Genomic DNA, 21918 nt, shown 5'->3' with positions numbered 1-21918 from the left:
ATAATAATAATAATAATAATAATAATAATAATAATTACATAAAATGTCTGCTAAAACAGAATGTTTGCTTGTGGCCTGCAAAGAACATAGTCTTTGATTTCTGGACAAACCTGTGTTTTATTCAGAAACAAATTAGCAGCCTCATAGTTTTAAGTAAATAAAATAAACAATTGTCATTTGTACATAGAATCAAACTTCAAACAAATAAAATTATTCCTTATAATTGAAAATTCAGTAGTGATGAATGAAAATAGTATTTTAAAAATCCAATGCATGGCACAGCTAATTATAAGTAGTTACAAAAACTAATTAAAATAGCATTTGCAGTCACAAAGGACATACTTTTTAAGATCTCAGATAAAGCATACTTCTGACACATCAGCTGCATTTGCACCATACAGAAATGCTTTGGCAAACAAAGAGAAAGAGCACTCTACCACAGACATAGCTAAAACTGCAGCACTGAAGTAAAAGTCTGCTGTACAAATAGCCAATTGTAATTAATGCACAATGACTAGCCTATGAGATACAATCTCAGGAGATCTACACCTGTTCTTCAGGATTTTGATCTGTCAAGCTCATATGTCTTTTAGGCTGGTTGCAACATGAATCCAATAGCATTCAGCTAACCACACCGGGAAGAATGCCCTCCTCCCCAACACCCTTACTATTTCATTTCCAAACAAAACTAAAAGAAATACAATAACGCATATACAATATATAGGGCCACCTCTAATAGTGTCAGCCTGCCGGTATAATGGATTTCTGCCCAAGCAAATGGAACTTCCCCTTCCTCTCTTCTGCCATGCGGCCCCCATCCCCACCCAAATCATCTTCAAGCTTCTTCATCTCCAAAATGCTTTCATATAAACATAATGTCTTTCACCATGTTACTGTGGAAGTTCATGTATCAAATAAACATGTTGAACTTGGGAAGCTTTCCCTCTTTTAATCTGAACCTTTGCAAAAGTTACCGGTACATCTGATTGTACATAAAAAATAGTGGAGACGCTAGAGCTGGTTAAATATGAAATTTGGTAATCTACTCTGTAAGGTAAAGGTAAAGGTAAAGGGACCACTGACCATTAAGTCCAGTCGCAGACGACTCTGGGGTTGCGGCGCTCATCTTGCTTTACTGGCTGAGGGAGCCGGCGTTTGTCCGCAGGTCATGTGGCCAGCATGACTAAGCCACTTCTGGCAAACCAGAGCAGCGCACGGAAACGCTGTTTACCTTCCCGCTAGAGCGGTACCTATTTATCTATTTGCACTTTGATGTGCTTTTGAACTGCTAGGTTGGCAGGAGCAGGGACCGAGCAATGGGAGCTCACCCCATCGTGGGGATTCGAACCACCGACCTTCTGATCGGCAAGCCCTAGGCTCTGGTTTAGACCGCAGTGCCACTGTGTCAGTACACAAGCACAATTAAATGTCAGCAACTCCCACTTCTATCATAGAATGCCTGCTTCTTAAGCAATGGATTGGATATACTTTCATCATGCCTATGATTTATATTCAATTTCAATTATTCAAACTTTTAAAGCAAATAATTGTCCTTTAGCCCAGGTGGGGGGAAATATATTAACTTGTTCAATTTAGGATTTTATTTTGAAGGGTACACCTCTCTCTATAAACTTCCATGCTTGATGGAACAGATAAGTACTCCGTACTTGGGTTTGTTTATCTAACTACATGAGAACTTAATATATGTTATTTAATAAGCATGGAGTAGGTCAAGTCAAGTGGGTTCAGGGACAAATGGGCCACTGAGCTGTAAGAAGACCCTTGCTAATTCAGGCCAAAGGTCCATCTAGTCCAGCATTACCGGTATTTTATCACAATGACCAACCAGACACACACTTCATTTGTGATTGCCAGCAACTAGTATTCAGCAGCATTCTGCCTCTGGCAGAGGGAAAGAGTGGCTGATCACTGTACCTTCTGCAGCTGCCACTGCAGCTCTCATCATTGTCTCTGAAATTGTGCCTACCAAACTATGCTGCAACCAACTTTTTAAACACAAAGTTCAGGAATATACACAACATTGTATTATCCCAAATAGTGCACATTATAGGTTTCTACACCCATTATTTAGGGACCCAGAACAATTCTTATCCAAGTCTTTTTAAACCCTACACTGTAGTTCACAATATATTTTCTATTTTTAGCCTATAATGATGTACATAACCTTTTATAAACTTTACCACTTACTAGCTTCAGTCCTGCATATGATGATAAAAATACTACCCTAGTCATATTGAATTGTAAACAGCTTTTGTATTAAGACTTCTCAGACATTTTTGGAAAATGGAAATAATGACTGGAGGTTCTCTTTGCCCTTGAGGGTACTAGAGCTTCCATTTCCAACTGAACCATGAAAGTACTTTGGCTGGGCTATCTCAGTTATTTGTCACATTTTGTACTACATATTTTCAAAGGCCAAGCAGATTGTTTGTGCTATAAATGCTGAAGAAAAGAACGCAAACTTGGATTGCACACTGCCATTTTATTAAACCAAATCTTTAATTTAATGTATGTTTGTTGTTGTTGTTGTTGTTGTTCAGTCGTTAAGTCGTGTCTGACTCTTCATGACCCCATGGAACAGAGCATGCCAGGCACGCCTATCTTTTACTGCCTCCCGCAGTGAAATGTATGTTACTGGCCTAAAACTTTGTTTTGTCTTCCATGGTGGTTTACCCCCTGTTCCTTATTAAACAGTGAAGTATTCCTTGAAATAAGGAACTCAATGCAAACCCAAGCATTTTTTGCAAACTCCAAGAAAAAAATCTCAAAACTGAATTGTTCTATTTTATTATTACATTGTATAGACCATAGGTGTCGATTAATAATTGTATCTATTAAGCCTACAATATTTTTATTATTAATAGTAATAGTAATAATAATCGCCATCCACAAATACTAAGCTGCATTGCTCTGATCTTAAAAAGGTGCAGGACAGACAGTGGGCAAGGGACAGAAGTTGAAGCCCACAAAATGGCAGGCAAAGTCCTGAAAAGGCTAACAGAAGTCAAGAGTGGTCCAGAGTGATAACAGACAGAGGAAGAAGCCAGAAGGAAGAATATAACATAGTAATTTGAAATAACTATTCAAAACATTGGCTGCAGGTGTCATTGACAGACTATACCTATTTTGCTTTTGAGCATGATATAAGAAAACCTTGATGGATCAGGACAAAGGCCCACCTAGTCCAGCACAATGTTCTCACAGTGGCCAACCAAACACCTATGAGAAGCATGCAAACAGAACATGGGCACAACCCACAATTCCCAGAAACTCGTGTTCGGAGCCATACTGCTTCTGACAGTGGAGTTACAACATACTGTCACAGTGCTGTCAGGTAAACAAATGGACATCCTGAGTAAACAGCTAATACTTTATTGTCAAAAGTACACTTACAAGTTAGCGAAAGGCATGTCTATCAGGCCTACATGTCTCAGCTACTTCCAGGTGTGCATCCGATGAGGCAGTTGCTGCAACAAAGAGGCCCTGCCCTCAACCTCCATTTATGTCGTTTTCTCTCCCACCCCCCACCCCCACACTGCATGCAAGCAGACAATGACTCCACCTGCGTGCAACCTTTAACTCTTCCTGCTTCAATCCTCTTCTGGTCCTGGGAGACAGTGGAGCAGGAGGTGGGGGCAGGAGGAGGAGGTGTGGAAGCCCTTTACACCAGCCTGACCTATCTCTCCTCCTGCACCTGTTCTTCACTCTCCAATCCCACAGCTTCTCCTGCCTCTCATTTCCTGGCTGTCACAAGCTCCCCCAGATCACTGATCCTTTCCTCCAAGTCAGTCTCCAACCCCCCTTCTCCTGGTGCCCACTCACCCAAATCCAGCCACCACTCCTCAGTTTCTAGTCAGTCCTTGGCACATACCTATCATGGCAAGAGCCTTATCTTTCATGAATTCATCTAATCTTCTAAAGCCACCTAAGTTGGTAGCCACATCTTGTGGGAGAGAATTCCATTGTTAATTCCGTAGTGTGAAGTAGCACTTATTTTGTCTATCCTGAATCTTCCAAGACTCAGTTTCATTCGATGTCCCTGAGTCCTACCGTTAATGAGAGAGGGAGAAAAACATCTATACCCACTTTCTCCACATCATGCTATTTCTATTTCAAAAGAAAAAGAAAAAGTATTTCTATTCCACTCACATGGTAAGATTCTTTTTGTTTCTAAATAAGAACTATCTTGAATTTTATGCATGATGTCATATGACAGGAGCTGCAGCAGTGAATGGTATGGTTTAAGGTCACAATGAATGATTCTCTATCTTTTCCAAGCTCTGGTAAAACACAGCTGATCTTTATCACCAGAAAGTACAGAGATCTTCCCACCACTATTAGTACCGGTAATTCAGTGTATCTAGTGTATTAAAAATAGTGACAAAAACTAGGGGGTAGTTGCATGTTAAATCTCAGCAGCAGCATAGCAAGCACAGGGACATTGAGATGCAAAAGCCAGTGCATGGGTCAGAAACAATAACTACCCTAGTCCCTAAATCCTAGAAACTCAGTAGCCAAATCAATGCTTCTAATGAAAACTGATTACTATCAAATACCCTTTTCACCAAAAGAGAGAACTCAGTCAACAGTAGCATTGTCATGTGAGAGAGCCCTTGAGGCAAGGTGGTAGAGATACAGATCAGCCACACAAGACTTCCAGTTTACGCTGACCAACAGGTGAGGGCAAAAGTTACAAAACAACTCTGCCTAGAGAGAGCTTGGATCTTGTTCTTTGTAGAAACTTTATATTACCTGACAATTATGACACAGTGGCTAGAATGGTTTTTAATGTGGTGCAACTCCTATGTCCAAATTACTGCAAAACTCACTACATTGCTGAAGCAAGTTACCATCACTCAACCAACCTCTCTTCCAGGGGTATTTTGAGGCTAAAATACCACTTTAAGCTCTATGGAGGAAGGGCAGGATACAACTGTATCAAATAATATGGAAGTGCTCCTGGGAAATTTCCCTAGGGTTGGGTACAGCTGTTAAGACACTAAGCAGAATCATACAGATTTTTCTCAGTGCTAAAAAGAAATAAACATGGGTCAAACACAGCCCTCATATTCTTTAAAAAGCTCAAGTTTTTCCTATGAGAAAATAACTGACAGAGTTGTGAAATCAGCATGTGTGAATTAAACCTGACTTTCAGAGCTTTAAGGGGCAGTGGAGAAAATTTTTAAATGCTGCTCATTGAACCCTTAGTTTTGGGGGGTGTAAGGAGCAGTGTGAAGCAGTGTTCGAAAGTCCCATTTTTCTAAGCGCATTTTGCAACATGGAATTTCATTAATGTGAGCAATTTCTGAGCTCTGGGCGCACTACTAAAATGTCAGATTAAAACTGCAGAGTGGAAGGAAAGGAGGACCGTTTTCTGGTTCCCCACTTCCAGCTACAATTTGAAGACTGGATAATAGACCCTCTTAAGAATATTAGGAGGGTGGGCAGGGGAAGGACTAGACCATGTGAAAAATGAACATAATATTTTAGCTGCAGTTCATTCATTTTCAGCTTTGTATTCTCGTTATAAAAAAGCACGCCTAGACATTCTGTTGTTATGCCCATAACCTAGGTTTAAGTTGCCATTTAGCTCCTAGCTTTCATATCTCAGTTTCTAACACTAGTGTGAAGCTGCTTGCATGGGGCTTTCACATAGACCATCACAGAGACAGTTGATGGTGCTGGTCAAGGACAGCAAGAAGCTGGTAAAGTTGGAAAAGCTGAAAAAGAGGAAGGGCTGCTCTGATTGTGGATTGCTTGACCCTTTTGCTCTTCCCTCCATTGCAGCATCTGCCTAGCCAAAAGAAGTCATTTCCCTGCTTAGCATTTGCATTTTGAAAGCTCCACTGCTTGAAGCTTTCTTCTGTATTCAGACGGTTGTGAGCTGACAGACTGCACACATTTCTCTCCCCTGTGGCAGTGCTCTCTCTTAGCATATCAGTGCAGATAGCTAGCACTAGGATACCTGCGAAAGCTATATATAAATGCCCTAGGATTCACTGCACTAGTGTATCAAACAGAACAAACATGTTTACAAGTTCTTACCTCTGTTTCTGGACAGCGTAAATGTTCTGATTTACCTGAAATTAAAAACAAAAAAGAGTTTTTTTCACCTTTTAAAAATAAATAATCAATTCCAAAAACAAGATTAGTAAAAAACTGATGCATTCTCTTTCCCCATGTAGACTACAACTCCCACCATCCATGGACTATTACATTTCCCTATTCACTGCATATTGCAGATGACCAGAGAAGATGATCCTTTCACAGGTACTTAGGAAGAGAAGAAGCTGTGTTGCTTCTTTCTTCCTGAGAACTCTGTGCAAAGGATAAATCTTCAGGGATGGTGGGAAATGGGAATACTATTCCTTTTACTCCATACAGGTATTACATGGAACAGAGGAAATGGCACTGGGGTGGAATGTACACACATATAAAAAACGTACACATCTACACACATATAAAAAGGCTCACCATTGCAATCTAGTTACAGGTGGGTAGCCGTGTTGGTCTGCCATAGTCGAAACAAAATAGGAAACAAAATAGGAAATTCTTTCCAGTATAATTCTTTCAGATATCTGAAGAAGTGTGCATGCACACGAAAGCTCATACCAAGAACAAACTCAGTTGGTCTCTAAGGTGCTACTGGAAAGAATTTCCTATTTTGTTTCCTACATTGCAATCTAGTATCTCATTGTATACTGCACTTAAAACACACTTAAAACGTTTTATTTGCAGCTGTATAGCTGAGTCCCCAGGACTCTTCCCTTCTCAGACGGCCTGTGTGAATTGATCATTTTACGCTTCTGTAAAGCACTTTCTTCTTCTAATCCACTGCTAGAGGAAGATGGAGCAAGGGCCAGGGTCCTGGTTGTACATGCACTGTTCATGGTGAGGCTTAATTGCTTCTGGTGCACTACTATATACATTTTTAAAATCTTAAATATGCCACTCAATGAAATCTGAACAAGTATTTGTCTGTTCCATGAAATATATACAATACTACCCCCAAGAAAGTTTCTCTTTCTTAAGATAAGCATCTTAACAAACAACAAAGGTGTTCCCCTCTTATTGTCTGAGTTTCCCAGTACAGTAACTCAGTAAAAAATGTTCTCACAAACTCATTGGGAGAGAAAATAACATTATGAAAATGTCTTACACTGAATCAGATAATGTGATGCATGTTTATACCTCCTCCATCCTGCACATGCATAACTTAACCTGACACAAGCAAATAACCCTGAAAGTAATAAGCTGTGCACAATTTGATTGACAAGTTAGCCAACATTTCACAACCTTCATTTTATTCTGCTTTTGAGAAATAAATATTAACAAAATTGTTACAAAAAAAGTCAGCCATAAAAAGGGACAGACAAATTTTGATTGGCCTTAGTAGCCAGCTAAAATACATGCTGGCCCTGGCCTCAGAGGGGCAGAGTCTGGTATCTGATGCCATGATGAACGTCTGAAGCAAGGATCTCCAAAGCTCAGCACAAAACTAGGAACAACCTCTGCCTCACAGCCTCCGCAGCTCCATGCTGAGAAGTAGTGTGCTTCCCTTAACTATATCATGCTACAAACCACTCTCTGAAGTGTTGTACCATATGTAAGACCATGAACTCCGACTGTCATCCCCAAGCTGAAGCTAGGCGAGGGTCTCATTGCTTCTTCCTTTGCCTGTCTCTGCATTAGCCACCCCCACCTTTTATTGACTATGAAACTTTTAGTCATCTCTTCCTGCAATGCATTCAGGATGACATGTATGAATGATTCCTCCTTTTATTCTCACAAAAAGTACTAAAATATTCTAAATTTTATTCTCCTTGGATATCTTTATTAAAAGATCAAAGGTTTATACAATCTGAAGATGGATGGTGTATTTGCACAAAACCATGTGAAGTAGGTTAGGCTAAGAAATGATTTGCCAGAAGTCAGAGAGCTTGTCAAGGTTCACCACTATATCCATGTTGGGATGGAGATGCAGTGGTGGATGACAGCAACACCTCATGTGATAAGATTATCAAGGCTGAAAGGGACTGTGAAGGGAGAAGGTTCATATGTTCAGCACCAGCTGCTGGTCTGAAAGGAGGATGACAAATTAGGAGTCACAAAGATCCACTTAGGTGGATGGGAATTGGAAGTGAGCACACTTTGTGCACAAGAAGGGGCTATCTTCATGATGAACAGATTTGCAGACTTCCTTAAATCCAGATATTAAAAAATGTTTTTAAAATACAACATTTAAAGTCTGGCTTGTCAAGTTCTTCAGCATGCTGCAATTTTAGCCATGCTTTTATTTTCTCCACTTTTCAGGAAGTTATGACAGTATATGTCTAACATTTTGCCCTGCTGACTTTGAAGAATTGACACAACTGAGTCATACAAATCTCTGACTCAATTTCAACAGAAGTTCTTGTAAATAATACAGACACTGGCCTCTCCCACTATCCTTCCTCATTCACACTTTCCAAGGCTCCTCTCTATCTGAAAACATGCATTAACTGGAACCACGTATTTACTGATTTCTTTAACCATGGGGCAATCACTCCCATCTCCCTTATGACACAAACAGGGTATGAGGTGCATTCCTCTTATATTCATTAAATTCCTCTTATATTCAATAAACTGCCACCACTTCCCTTTTTATTGTCAAGCAGGGAAGCACTTAAGAACTGCTGTAATTTATCTGAGGGTAGAGAAATAGTATTAGCAAGCCCTCTGGATTGACCAGGCAATTCTAGCCTTGCTTTGGAACAATCTCCTTATCCTCCTTTAGCACACCTTAGATTCCTTTGCTATTCAAGGGTTCCTGTGGCACATTAAATACTAACAAATTTATTATGGCATAAGCTTTCATAGGCTAAAGTCCATTTTACCAAATGCATTTAAAGATGTTTTAAAGATAAATTGTTTCAAAGATATTTTAAAGATGTTTTATCACTTGTGTGTTTGCTGCCCCGGACTCCTTTGGAAAGGCAGGATATAAATTTAATAAATACATGTATAATCCTCAGCTGCCAATTGAGGATTACACTTCATGAATCTGATGAAGTGGATTTGAATTAACCAAAGTTTGATATATGAATTAGTTAGATGTTAAGGTGTCACAAGACTCTACGCTGTTTTAGAAAAGAGGTCATCTGCTCCAAATGTGTTACAATATTCTAGATAAAATAAAAATAGGCCTAAACAAAATGCCAAGATAAAACTTAAGACATAAAACTCAGTTATCATTGCCTCCCCCCAAAGCACCCTGAAGCAATAAAAAAAAACTCATTCAGAATGTAGCTTCAGAATCTCTGGCCAGCTTTTAGTTATAATTACAGACTTTAGATTTAGCTCTGTAATGTTATTTGAGAGTGCTGCAGTCTACCCTTTCAAACTCCATTATATAAAAAGAGACTCAACAATTGAAGTCTAGTACTCACTGAGTTTGTAAAGCTCTATCTGAACAGTGGTACTTCAGCCTGTGGATGGTAACTCACATGACTGATTGCTCCTTCATACAAATTCTCTGCACACAAAAAACTAGAATTCAGGAGGAAAGGTTGTAGCCTGATACCTGACTACAGTGGTACCTCGGGTTACATATGCTTCAGGTTACATAGTCCACTAACCCAGAAATAACGCTTCAGGTTAAGAACTTTGCTTCAGGATAAGAACAGAAATTGTGCTCTGGCAACGCAGTGGCAACGGGAGGTCCCATTAGCTAAAGTGGTGCTTCAGGTTAAGAACAGTTTCAGGTTAAGAACGGACCTCCGGAACTAATTAAGTACGTAACCAGAAGTACCACTGTATGTGGATATATATTTTTATTTATATTATACGGGGGAATGTTCAATCCTGTGATCCTCCCATTGAAACCTAAAGCAGTAAAACCCTGGCACACCTTTGCCACCTCAGTGAGAACTAGGGCTAATATTCAAAGTAATGTTAAATCAACCCAAAAAATCACTTTACATCTCAGTGCTCAACTGGGTGTGTACCTTGTTAAGGAAATAAAATCTTATTTCATTATAAACAAAACTCTACAATAGATGGCTTTTTGCTCATTGATGACAGATAGAAAAGCAGGCTAGAAGAAAGAATTAAGAGAAACCAGCCTTGCACATATATTTTCCCTGTAAGAAGATTACATAATATGTTATTATTGTGCCCTAAGATATTAACAATAAAATAATTATTATATTTGAACAATGAACTACAGGGTGTATCACATATGAATGACAGACGCTGTTAATCTTATAACTTTTTCATCAAACGTTCAGTAAAGGAATAAAACCCCTACTAAATTAGTAAACCTCAGAACCCTGAAATTTCTTGATTTCTGTCTCTAATGTATTTTCTAAACTTTCAAGAGAATAAGCAATACAGTGGTACCTCGGGTTAAGAATTTAATTCGTTCTGGAGGTCTGTTCTTAATCTGAAACTGTTCTTGACCTGAAGCACCACTTTAGCTAATGGGGCCTCTTGCTGCCGCCACACCGCCGCCATGCGATTTCTGTTCTCATCCTGAAGCAAAGTTCTTAACCCGAGGTACTATTTCTGGGTTAGCGGAGTCTGTAACCTGAAGCGTCTGTAATCTGAAGCGTCTGTAACCCGAGGTACCACTGTATTAAGCCCTTGAAAAATCACAACATGTAGCCTCATATACAGGTGCTCCTCTTATCCTAGCAAACAATTTACCTTGAAAGTCGTACTTGGAGAAGGAAAGCATTTTGGCCACTTTAAGAATCTGATCTCAACTGAAAAAAGAGATCATGTAAAAAAGAATTATGAAAATGCCAGCTTTTGTGTTGACTATCAAACATGTTTCTAGTACCCAAAACAACAGGAATAAGATCAGCCTTCACAGAAGTAAGTGAAAGGAAAAGTTTTGCCTGGTATTTGTTCCACTCTGATTTTAATTGCTATTAAGTGTAGAGCAAGAGTTATTGAACTTCGTCTTAAGCCTATGAGGTTACATAGCACATTCTGCTTCATTCAGCCAACTAGTCTAGAAGACTTTGAACCTCACTCTTTAACCAATAACAGACATAAGTACCGGTAGATTCAATAAAAAGGGAAGGACTACACATACATGCCTCATTTTTTTTTTTATTTAAAGAACTATTTATTCAGAAGATATAAATACCTCTTAACAAAAATCTGCAGCTGATTTACAGAAAAAAGAATCATCGTACAATAAGATATGCACAAAGTTCAGAATACAATTAATACATTTCAAATGCGTCGTTTAAAACAGCCACTAAACAAGGTAGCACTCTCAAGCATCTCCAATAGACCTTTTCTTTTTCTTTTTCTTTTTCTTTTCCCCCCTCCCCCTCCCCTCCCACCCTCCCCTCTGGACAGACCTTCGTTCTTCAGATCTTTATCCATGTACACAGTCTGTTCATTCGAGCTTGTATATTTGGGTTGGCTTCACCCCTTTCTATCCAATTCCTATAAAATGCCCATTTATTTGTAATTCTTTGGCATTTATTTTCCCAACTATCCTCTGCCGCTATCTGTGCAAATATTTCAGATTGTACGTATTCAAAAACATAATCATTCCATTTTCCCATTTCCCATTTAGCCTTTTCTTTCCATCCCAGTGCAATAACTGCCATTCCGGCTAGAATCATAATCTTATACAGTTCTTGCATATTACTTTTTACTTTGTTATTTCCCAGTATTCCCGAAAATAGTAAATCCCTATTCACTTCTATATTTATTTGAAATAATCCAGAAATTACCTTTGTAATCTTTTGCCAATATTCCTTAACCAGACTGCATTCCCACCACATGTGGGAATAAAATCCTTTTTCCTGACCGCAATGCCAACATTTGGGACTAAACCCTTTCACTATATACGCCATTTGTGCCGGAGTTCTATACCATTTTAATAAAAATTTTCTACTTAATTCTTTAAACTTTTCTATTTTAATATTATTTATATTCTTCATTAATTCTTGGACTACACTTTGATGAATAACACCCTCGTGCTCCCATTTACTCTGTATTATTCTTATCATTCTTTCTTTATCCCTCACCATGAATCCATACAACATCCCCGCTATCCCCTTCTCTGTTGTTTGTCTTCTGTTCAACACCATATCCACTTTCATCTCCGTCCTCCTCATCTCCTCCGCTCTTTCTGTTTTTATCAAATCATAAAGTCCTTCCACTTTCAACCAATATTGTTTTCCTATTTTTTCCAAAAAAACATTTTTTTTAATTAAACTCCCTTCATCATCATACATATTCCCCAATATAACAAATCCCCGATCCTCCAATCTCCTCCACCAGCCCGGTTCCCCCTGACTCTCCAGCAAGTATTTTAACGGCATCCATCTTGAAAGAGTTGGCATCCATTTCGTATTCCATTTCTTCCAGATTCCTAGCACAGATTTTCTTGGTCCTATTGTCTTCTTACAAGCCAAGTTAATATCTCTAATAAATATCCCCTCTCTTCCTATTCCTTCATTTATTTCATTTTCCAGCCTAATCCATTTAGTCCTATCCTTATATCCAATGTCTATTAAATTTTTTAGTTGAAATGTTTCGTAATAAAATTCTAAGTTTGGTATTCCCCATCCCATCTCTTCTTGCGGTGAGTAATTTACTATGTCTGGGGTTCTAACTCTTTTGCTTCCAAAAATCCAATTTTTAAATACCTTATTCCATGTTTTGAACCATATTTTCCTAATGGGTAGTGCAATTACTTGAAATAAATATAATAATTTCGGTACCAGAAACATTTTAACTGCTCTAATCCTACCTAGAATAGATAAATTCTTATTTTTCCATGATTTTATATCCTTCTTGATCTTCCTCCATGCTTCTTTGTAATTTACATCTGGAATCCTAGCAATATTTTTTATTATATTTACCCCCAAATATTTAATTTTTTTCTTATTAATATCCATCCTTGTCATTTTTGCAATTTCCTTCTTCTCCTCTTTATTTACGTCCCAGAACAGAATTTCGGACTTTTCCAAATTTACTCCCAATCCTGACTCCTCTTTAAAGTCCTTCAGGATTATCATAAGTTCTCTTACGCCCTCAAGGGGGTTTGTAAATAATAATAGGATATCATCTGCATACATGTTCAACTTGATTTCCTCCTTTCCTTTCTTATATCCTTTTATCCTTACTGAATTTCGTATCCTGTCTGCCAAGTACTCCATACCCAACACAAATAGTAGCGGTGAGAGTGGGCATCCTTGTTTAACTCCTCTTTGTATATTAAATTGATCTGAAACCCCCTCATTCACTCTGACCACAGCCTTCCCTTCTCTATACACTTCTCGGATTGCTTCCACAAAGTTTTCTCCTAATCCTACCTCCCGCATGATGTTCCATAAGAACTTATGTCTAATCGTGTCAAAGGCCTTATACACATCCAATTTTAAAACCGCCAGTTTACCTTTTACCCTGCTTGTTAGTACGTTTAATACGTTTCTTATAGGGTGTCCTATGTATCTTCCCTTAACAAATCCATATTGATCTTCCTTAATTATTTTGGGTAGTACCTTTTCCAATCGTCTTGCCAGGATCTTTGTAAATATCTTATAGTCTTGATTTAATAAACTGATTGGTCTGTATGACCCCACCTCTGTAGGGTCCTTTTGTGGTTTTTCAATCACTACTATTTCCGCTAGTTTCCAGGTATCTGGGGCTTTCCCCCCTTCTAGGATATTATTAAATACTTTTTTTAGTTCTGCGCCTAGGATATGAATTGTTTCTTTATAAAAGTCTGCAGTAATTCCATCTAATCCTGGTGATTTCTTACTCTTAAATGATTTAACTACATTCTCTATTTCTTCCAGAGAGATTTCCTCCTTCAGTCTCAATCTATCACTTTCTTCAATTTTAAACCCTAAGCTTTCCCTACTGATATTTTTATTTTCTTCTGTATATAGAGATTGATAGAATTCTGCAAATTCTTTCCTTATTTCTTTAGAGCTTTGTGTGAGTGTTTTCCTTCTGGTCTTAATGGCCTTCACCCTCTGTTTGTCCCTTCTTTTCTTTAAATAGTTTGCAAGTCTCTTATATGATCCTATTGAGGTTCTCTGAAAATCGTTTTTAATCATATTATCTCTCTTCCACACCGCAACTATATCCAACTCATCCAGTTCCTGTTTTAACTTTCTTAACTGCTCCTTCCTACTCCTTAGATATTTTACCTGTTGCTGTTGTTGCAAGAATTCAATCTCTTTAATTTTTTCCTGTCTCCCCGAGTACCACTTCTTCTTAATAGCATTCTCTTTCAATATACAATGTCCTCTTATAACAGCTTTGAAAGCGTCCCACACTACCGGGATCTCGGCTGAGCCATTATTCTCTTTAAAATACCAGTCAATTTGATTTCTGATATATTCCCTATCAATCTCTTTTGCCATTATTAGATTATTATACCACCATCTCCTACTTTTCCCATCTTCTTCCAGCCCCAGCTCCACAAATAGTGGAGCATGGTCTGATATCCATATTCCCATAGTATTTGCCGTTTTAACGCTAATTTCATTCCCCTCTTTAATTAACACATAATCGATATAAGAAAAACTCTTGTGTCTGTTGGAAAAAAAAGTAGGTTTAGTGCTGGGATTACCCATCTCAAACACATCCTTTAATCCCCATTTAGATAATCTAAATGTGTTATCGTTTTTTATATTCCAGTTAAAATCTGCTGTAACGATAACTTCCCCTTCAGCGTAAAGCTGCAGTTTATTCAAGATTTTCTTTATAAATTTTTTCTGTCTTGTGTTTGGACTATATATATTAGCTATTGTAAAGATTTTTTGTGACACTTTGATTTTTAAGAATATAAATCTACCATCATTATCTTTTTTCCGGCTCAGAACCTCTGGCCTGAGATTTGCATTACATAGTATAGCGACCCCTCTAGCCTTGTTCGTCGCTTTTGATTCTTCTATTAAGCCCCATTGCTGAGAGCATAACAAAGGTCTATTATTTGCTTTAGCTCTATGTGTCTCCTGAAGGCATAATATATCCGCTTTCATCTTCTTTGCCAATGTCAGTACCCTATATCTTTTAATATTTGAGGCCAACCCGTTAACATTAAGCGATAAAACCTTTAAGGATCTATCCATTGTCCCGACTACCATTTATTTTTTGAACCCTTCTGTGTACATATTTTGTATTTCCAATTCTGTCCCATTCAATCCCCCTCTCCCTTCCCCCCTGAGACTCAGATAGGGATCTCCATGATCCCTGTCTCATGGTTTCTTAGAGGACTGTACTCCTCTCCCTACACTCCTGGAAAGTTTATGTCCTTAAATGTATTTACCAAAGCCCGTTTTAAATTGTCTCTAGTATTTATTATTTCTTGCTGTCCTTTCATCTCCCGACTGCCGTCTTCTTTTACTCTCTTGTCTCTGCACTGGAGATTCACTGGGTTCACTAGGTTCTCCCTGTAGTTCTTCCGAACTTGAGAGTTCTTGCTCTATCCGTCCTAGTATTCCAACTTCTAGGTCAGTTAGCATTTTTTTTGCTTCGTCAGGGTTCTTAGCCGAGTATTTCCTGCCATCTTTATAGACCACCAGTGTAGCAGGGTAGGCCCAGGAAAAGAGGATTTTATGTTTGTATAGAGCTTGTGCGTACTGCTGCATTTGTTTCCTTTCTTGCAGCGTTTCTGGAGAGAAGTCTTGTCTTACTATGACCTTTCGCTGTTTAAACTGCAGGTCTGCTTTCTGTCGAAGAGATTTATAGATTTGATCTCTTAACTTCTCCCTTGTAAATGCCATTATTACATCCCTGGGAGTTCCGGCGCCTCCTCGTGGTGTAAACAAGCGATGCACTCTCTCGATTTCATATTGCTCAATTACAATTCCTTGTTCTTTGAGCCATTCAAACATCCCCTTTTCCAGGTCCTTATTTCCAATGTCCTCAGAAATGCCAGAGAACTTCAAATTCCTTCTACGCTGTCTATCATTCATTTGCGAAATTCTTTTTGTCAAGGTTTCTATTTTATTTGCATTTCCTTCTGCTACCTCTTTTGCATGCTCTGCTATTTTTGTGACTTTTTCTAATGTAGCAGTCATTCTTCTCATTTCTGCTTTCAGTTCTTGCATATCAGCACGGACATTTATCTCCGAACGCTGGATCATCTCCCCCAGCTCCTTAATAGACTTGGCCATCTTGTTAAGGCCTTCTCAAGTCTTTGCCGAATAGGTAAATTTACGACCGTTTTTAAACTCTGACTCACCCCAGTCCAGGACTTAGACGTAAACACAGTTCTCGGTGAGTTGTCTCTGCTATCAGTTTGCCATAAATTATTTGTTTTTCAGGCTTTTAATTCAGTGAGTTCCAGGAGCGATACGGGTGAGCGTCTACCCACGCCGACGCATGCGCAGTCCCCCCACATACATGCCTCATGACACGCTTGAGGTTTCTCCAGAAAAAAGCACTATCCAGCAGCAAAATACAAGCACATAGTCCAGGCATCTCCAAACTCGGCCCTCCAGATGTTTTGGGACTACAATTCCCATCTTCCTTGACTACTGGTTCTGTTCGCTAGGGATGATGGGAGTTGTAGTCCCAAAACATCTGGAGGGCCGAGTTTGGGGATGCCTGACATAGTCACTTAACCATATACACCATATTGAATCAGTGTTCCAATTCTGTGCCAATCAAGATAGAAACTGAGCCAATAAATGTCACTGAGAAGCCCATGCCTCCTTAAAACAAATCTAGTGACTTAGAGAAGTACCACTCAATTAAAGCTGCAATCCCTTACACACCAGAAGTAAGTCTCACTGAAATCTATATTGAGCTTACTGCTGAATAAACAAATATAATAACTATCAAGTTGTAATTGCATCCACATACTGGTAATTGTTATGAGTTGTAGATTTAAAAAAAAAGTATAAAGGTATCAAATGTTTAATAATATTTATAGAAATTACTTAATTACTTTAAAGCAAACAATAGGTCCATTCTCCATCTTGAGACACTGCAGTTTTATCCACATTATTTTTAGACTTTAGTAGTTAATGTAAGGTCATTATTTACAACTGGACTAACACTCTTCACTGGAACAATTCTGCTCTTCAGGTATATTGATATGAATAATAATAATAATAATAATAATAATAATAATAATAATATTTATACCTCACCCATCTGGCTGGGTTTCCTCATACTGTATATAGGGCAGGGCAATGTCATTAATTTTACCTTGGGAAGTTTCAACTCTTTTATTCTATGAACACAAACAACTTTAAACAAACATTTTCAGTGTATCTGAAGCTCCTAACAGGAGTGTCACCCAGGCATATTATCCTCCGTACTAAAGCATTCAAGTAGGCCAATTCACTCAACCTGATTTTCCATTTTTCTTTGCTACTCATTCTATAGCTCCTGGAGATTACCAAACAACATGTACCTGAACATTTTAATCCTTCTGTACTTCTGCATACCCCTTGTTTCTTGGAGCATGTTGAGAACACCCTCATTTCTCAGTATCCCTTTTTGGCACCAGTCCTATCAGCAGTCACCACCTGAATTCGCTGTTGTGGGGAATGGGTAGACTCCCTCATACAAGGTGCGGAGCTGCACAACAAAGAGAGCTAAATGAGGCCTTCTAGGATTTTCCCAGCTACATCTGTCAAGGCTCCACACCCTCTTCAAGTGCTATTGTCTGTCTCGAATGATTTTTAGACTCTAGACTCTAGATTTCTAGACTCCCTAGAAAAGACCCTGATGTTGGGAAAGATGGAGGGCACAAGGAGAAGGGGGCGACAGAGGATGAGATGGTTGGACAGTGTTCTCGAAGCTACTAACATGAGTTTGGCCAAACTGCGAGAGGCAGTGAAGGATAGGCGTGCCTGGCGTGCTCTGGTCCATGGGGTCACGAAGAGTCGGACACGACTGAACGACTGAACAACAACAAAGGATTTTCCCAGCTACATCTGTCAAGGCTCCACACCCTCCTTCAAGTGCTATTGTCTGTCTCGAATGATTTTTTAAATTGTGCTAGTGACTCTTGCTTGCATGGATAGAGAAGGGTATGTGTAGGAACTTCTGACTTTGCATTTCTGGAGTGTAGCTTACGGTACTTTATGAAAGTAAGTTGCACATCCAATTCCCTACTCACTTTTTAACTCTGGTCGATCACAGCCATGTGGCCTCTGGCAAGCTGCCCAAGAAGCAATGTGGCCCTCAGCCTGGAGAATGTACCGCCCACCCTTTCCTATAAAAGTGTTCTTATTAAAGAGTCCTGCCAACCAATCATGCCCTAACCTCCAAGAAGCTGCTAACGGGGGGCTGCAGCACATTACATTCCACCCCCAGTTTCTCATTTTTCTTTTCTAACTGACACTCAATGTCCTGCAGTTACTGAGAATGCTCAGTCCTCACTGGTTAACTTTGGAGGGTTGTCCCCTTCAGTATTTTTCTTCTGCAAACCTCAGGTTTCCCCCAGGTATGTTTCATTTCTTTCTCAATGGCTTCAAGCCTGTCAACGCTTTCCGTTCAATTTCTGTTAGAGGCAGTGAAGAAGACTGAGGTTTGCACTTTATTATTAGTTAATTGATTTGTAGTTTAGCATAATTTAATCTAGCACATTTTGATTTGAACCTCATTGGTAGTTTACTAGACTAATGAATTTTATATACACTTGCATACATAGGTTTGAAATATGAGATGGAGAAATTCCTTCCCTTGGACATAGATCTCCTTTACTAGATCATGATACATTTCTAATGTTAATTTAACAAATGAAAACATATATGCACTGAAATATGGACCTTAGAGATGTTTATTCTAATGGATATAGCAGGCATGTCCAACAGGTAGATCATGATCTACCAGTAGATCACTGGACGTCTGTGGTACAACACCGGTAGACCAAAGAAGCTAAAAAAAACTTTGTCTCCCCTAAAAAAGCTCAACACCTTTGCCCCGCACCCCTAAAATGACCTGAACCACCAAAAATAGGGCTTTCCTTCCTAAAAAGAAAAGCTCAATGTCATTTTCCTCTTCCCCAAAGAAGCTCAACAACTTTTACATGACCCCCCCCCAAAAGGGGGTAGATCACTGCCAGTTTTTAACTCTGTGAGTAGATCACAGTCTCTTGGAAGTTGGCCACCCCTGGGATATAGGTATAATTTTAAAAATAATCTGTCATAGTCTAAAATATGTAGGGATTTACAGATCAAAGGAAACCATCAGAGAGGTTTTTTCCTCTCAGCAACACTGGAATGTTTCCAGGAGATAAATTATGACAGCCAACATGCTCTGTCAGTGCAAATATGGCTATTGTTTTGCCCCACATCAACTGAGAGGTTATTACTGTATCCAGATAATTAGCCCAAGCCACTTCATGGTGGCAGCAGCTCTGTACATGCTACACCATTGTTATGTTGAGGTTAAAACCTGTCTAGGAGCTGCATTCTGACATGGAACCTCTGTGTCCTGGCATGTGGGAGTACAAAATATCCTTTGACAGTGACATAAAATAATTCTACACATAAAGGTTCCCTATTCCCCAGCCAATATAAAAGTCTGTCTAGTATTTGCTGTAGAATTTAAGAATTCGTTACTGTCTTCTGATTGAGATTATGAAGTACTCAACAATGAGTGTCATGCCAACATTAAACTCTACAATAGGTTATCCTATTGTTCTTCTTACAACAACGAAACAAACAAATTTCATATGTCCTATTTTTAAAATCAAATTACCATCATTTGAAGTCTTATTACTTCAACTCTTGTTTTATTATGTTCACTAAACAATCCACAGCGAATGCAGGATCTTTACAATGCATGCTATGTGTCACTTTTCATATGTATTACCGGTATTTCTTTGACTGCACAGTCAAATGACAGGTACAATCCGTTTGCTGCTAGAATGAGTTTATGAAGCTGACTTTGAAAAGTGGTTTACTGTGTTAATTTGGTTTTTTAAAAAGTAAGTTTGAGCTAACTAGTATAATCAGAGATTTTGAAGGCTCGTGCTAAGACATGTAAGGCAAAGATAATATAGTATTACATTAGTCATGGACATAAAGTGTGTATTATATATAACTGCTTAATCTGTTTAACATATTTCTCCTAAGTACGTAAGAGGAATTCATAACGTCACATTTTATTTCCTGTGTTAATTATATGATTGATTAGTTGCACTCTTCAGTAAATGGGAACATCAAACCAATGTTATAAAAAGTATGTATTTCCACTTGCTTGTTTTCTATACATTTTTTCACGTGGATGTGTATAGAACCATGATGTATGCCACACTGATATCACTGGAATTTACTCCCAAATAAGTTAACATAAAATTGCAGCTTTGTTTTGGAATTAAAAAGGAACACAAAACAAAGGCACAAAGCCAACAGACATTAAACCTCCTGGTAGCAACATGCCTGGGTTCTGACAGCTGCTTTCTTTGTTTTGCTTTGCAGTGCCCTCCCCCAATCCTTCATGCTGACCTACATGAGTAGCTTTGCATCATTTTATTTTCCACAGACTTTCTCTAAGCAGGAGCAAAGGAAAAAAGGTGCTGGAGAGGCTCTGGTAAATAAACAGGCACGCAGCCTCAGTATTTCAGAAACTGTGTATCAGTATCAAATATAGTCACCCATGCTGCAGTGCCTAACAAGGGCAATGGAACAGGAAGGATGTTTTTGTTAGGTGCTCTATCAAAACATGAAACGTCTCATGAACAAACCAAGGCATCCTTTCAGGTACAATTAAGCTACCCTGCAGTCTCCCAACTGCTTGCTTATATACACCAGCCATAACGCAGCATTTAAAAGACAGAAAATATTACTGATCAGGAGAACTCTAGATTTCAGCCCAACAGAGAGAAGAAAAACATTCGCAGCGAAGCGGGAGGGGCGAGGGGAAGGGAAAATGCTAACTAGCAAGCTCTTCATACAAACGCCATCGTTTCTGGGGAAGATGGGGCAGTTGTATAAACAAGACGAAACAGAGGAGTTTTTGTTGCTGTGGGTGCGGGAGGAAGGAGCGCGAGAATGTCGCCGACCTGAGGCGGCTAAGAGGAGGAGGAGGCAGCCGCTGAAATCTATGGGGAAGAAGCAGTGCTAAGTGATGGAGAAATGGTGGAGGAAATCCTAGCCGTGCAATTGCATTACTGGCGGATGTATGTAGCCTCCAGCCTGCCCGCAGCGGGAGACGACGGAAGGGGGGAAAGTGTGTGTGGGGGGGAGGCGTTGCTAGGGGAAAATATTCACACACCCCTTAAGAAAACAAGGCGGAAAACAGCGCGCGAAGGGCACCCCCAGTATCCTTTTGGGGCCCAAGCGGAGCCTCAAGAGCACGGACACCGCGGGGCTCAGCGGCGGCCCTCGCCCCGGAGCTTTACCTGCTGCCGGCGGGCTCCGAGCAACGTCGCCCAGCGTGACGGCTCCGTCCTTCCAGATGCGGATGTCGGCGGGGCTCTCCACCCTGCGCCTGGGAGACTCCCCGCGGCGGCCTCGGGAGCGGAGGGAACCGCAGCACTGGTAGCAGACGGCCCACGCCTGCTCCTCGTTGATGGGCTGGCTGTAGAGCCGCAGGATCTCCTCCAGAGACAGCGCGTCCCGCATCACCAGCGCCGCCGCCAGAGACCGGCCTTCGTCGTCGCCGCCGTCTCTGCGGCCGGAGGTGCCCGGCAAGGGCTCGTCGCTTCCCGCAGCCCCGCCGTGAGCCATTCCCTCTGCGGGGAGATGAATGATAATAATAACAACGAAAAGGAGATGATCCGCCGCGCTCGCTGCCCTCTTCGTCCTCTGCCTTCGCCGCCTCGCTTCGCTTCACCTCAACTGCTGCTGCCGCCGCGGCTGCCCGTTGCCCGCCGCCTTCATGTTCTTCTCCCCGCACCCCTCCCCCCTGCTTCCCTCAATAAATAAGAAAGCGCGTGAGCCGACCCAGTCACCGGCGAGGAAGGCA

The 21918-nt window shown here is 39.9% G+C and overlaps 1 protein-coding gene across 7 annotated transcripts in view; it reads right to left on the bottom strand.

Annotated features, from left to right (window-relative positions):
- SPIRE1 (spire type actin nucleation factor 1) overlaps positions 1-21745 on the bottom strand; it is an 89537-nt gene extending 67792 nt beyond the window's left edge. For 2 of the 7 annotated variants that reach the window (XM_033154855.1, XM_033154857.1), the window contains exons 1-2: positions 21353-21745; positions 6067-6101 (exon numbers count right to left, since the gene is read on the bottom strand). In XM_033154855.1, the coding sequence (XP_033010746.1) occupies positions 6067-6101; positions 21353-21680 (363 nt within the window). In that variant the 5' untranslated portion in view covers positions 21681-21745. The remainder of the gene's footprint in view (positions 1-6066; positions 6102-21352) is intronic. The other 5 variants (XM_033154859.1, XM_033154856.1, XM_033154858.1 and 2 more) reach the window with 4 other exon arrangements.
- Positions 21746-21918: the final 173 nt, after the last annotated feature.

This window comes from Lacerta agilis, chromosome 7 (genome assembly GCF_009819535.1).
Source record: "Lacerta agilis isolate rLacAgi1 chromosome 7, rLacAgi1.pri, whole genome shotgun sequence".
Classification (NCBI taxonomy): Eukaryota; Metazoa; Chordata; class Lepidosauria; order Squamata; family Lacertidae; genus Lacerta; species Lacerta agilis.
This window is presented reverse-complemented; position numbering and strand designations above follow the sequence as displayed.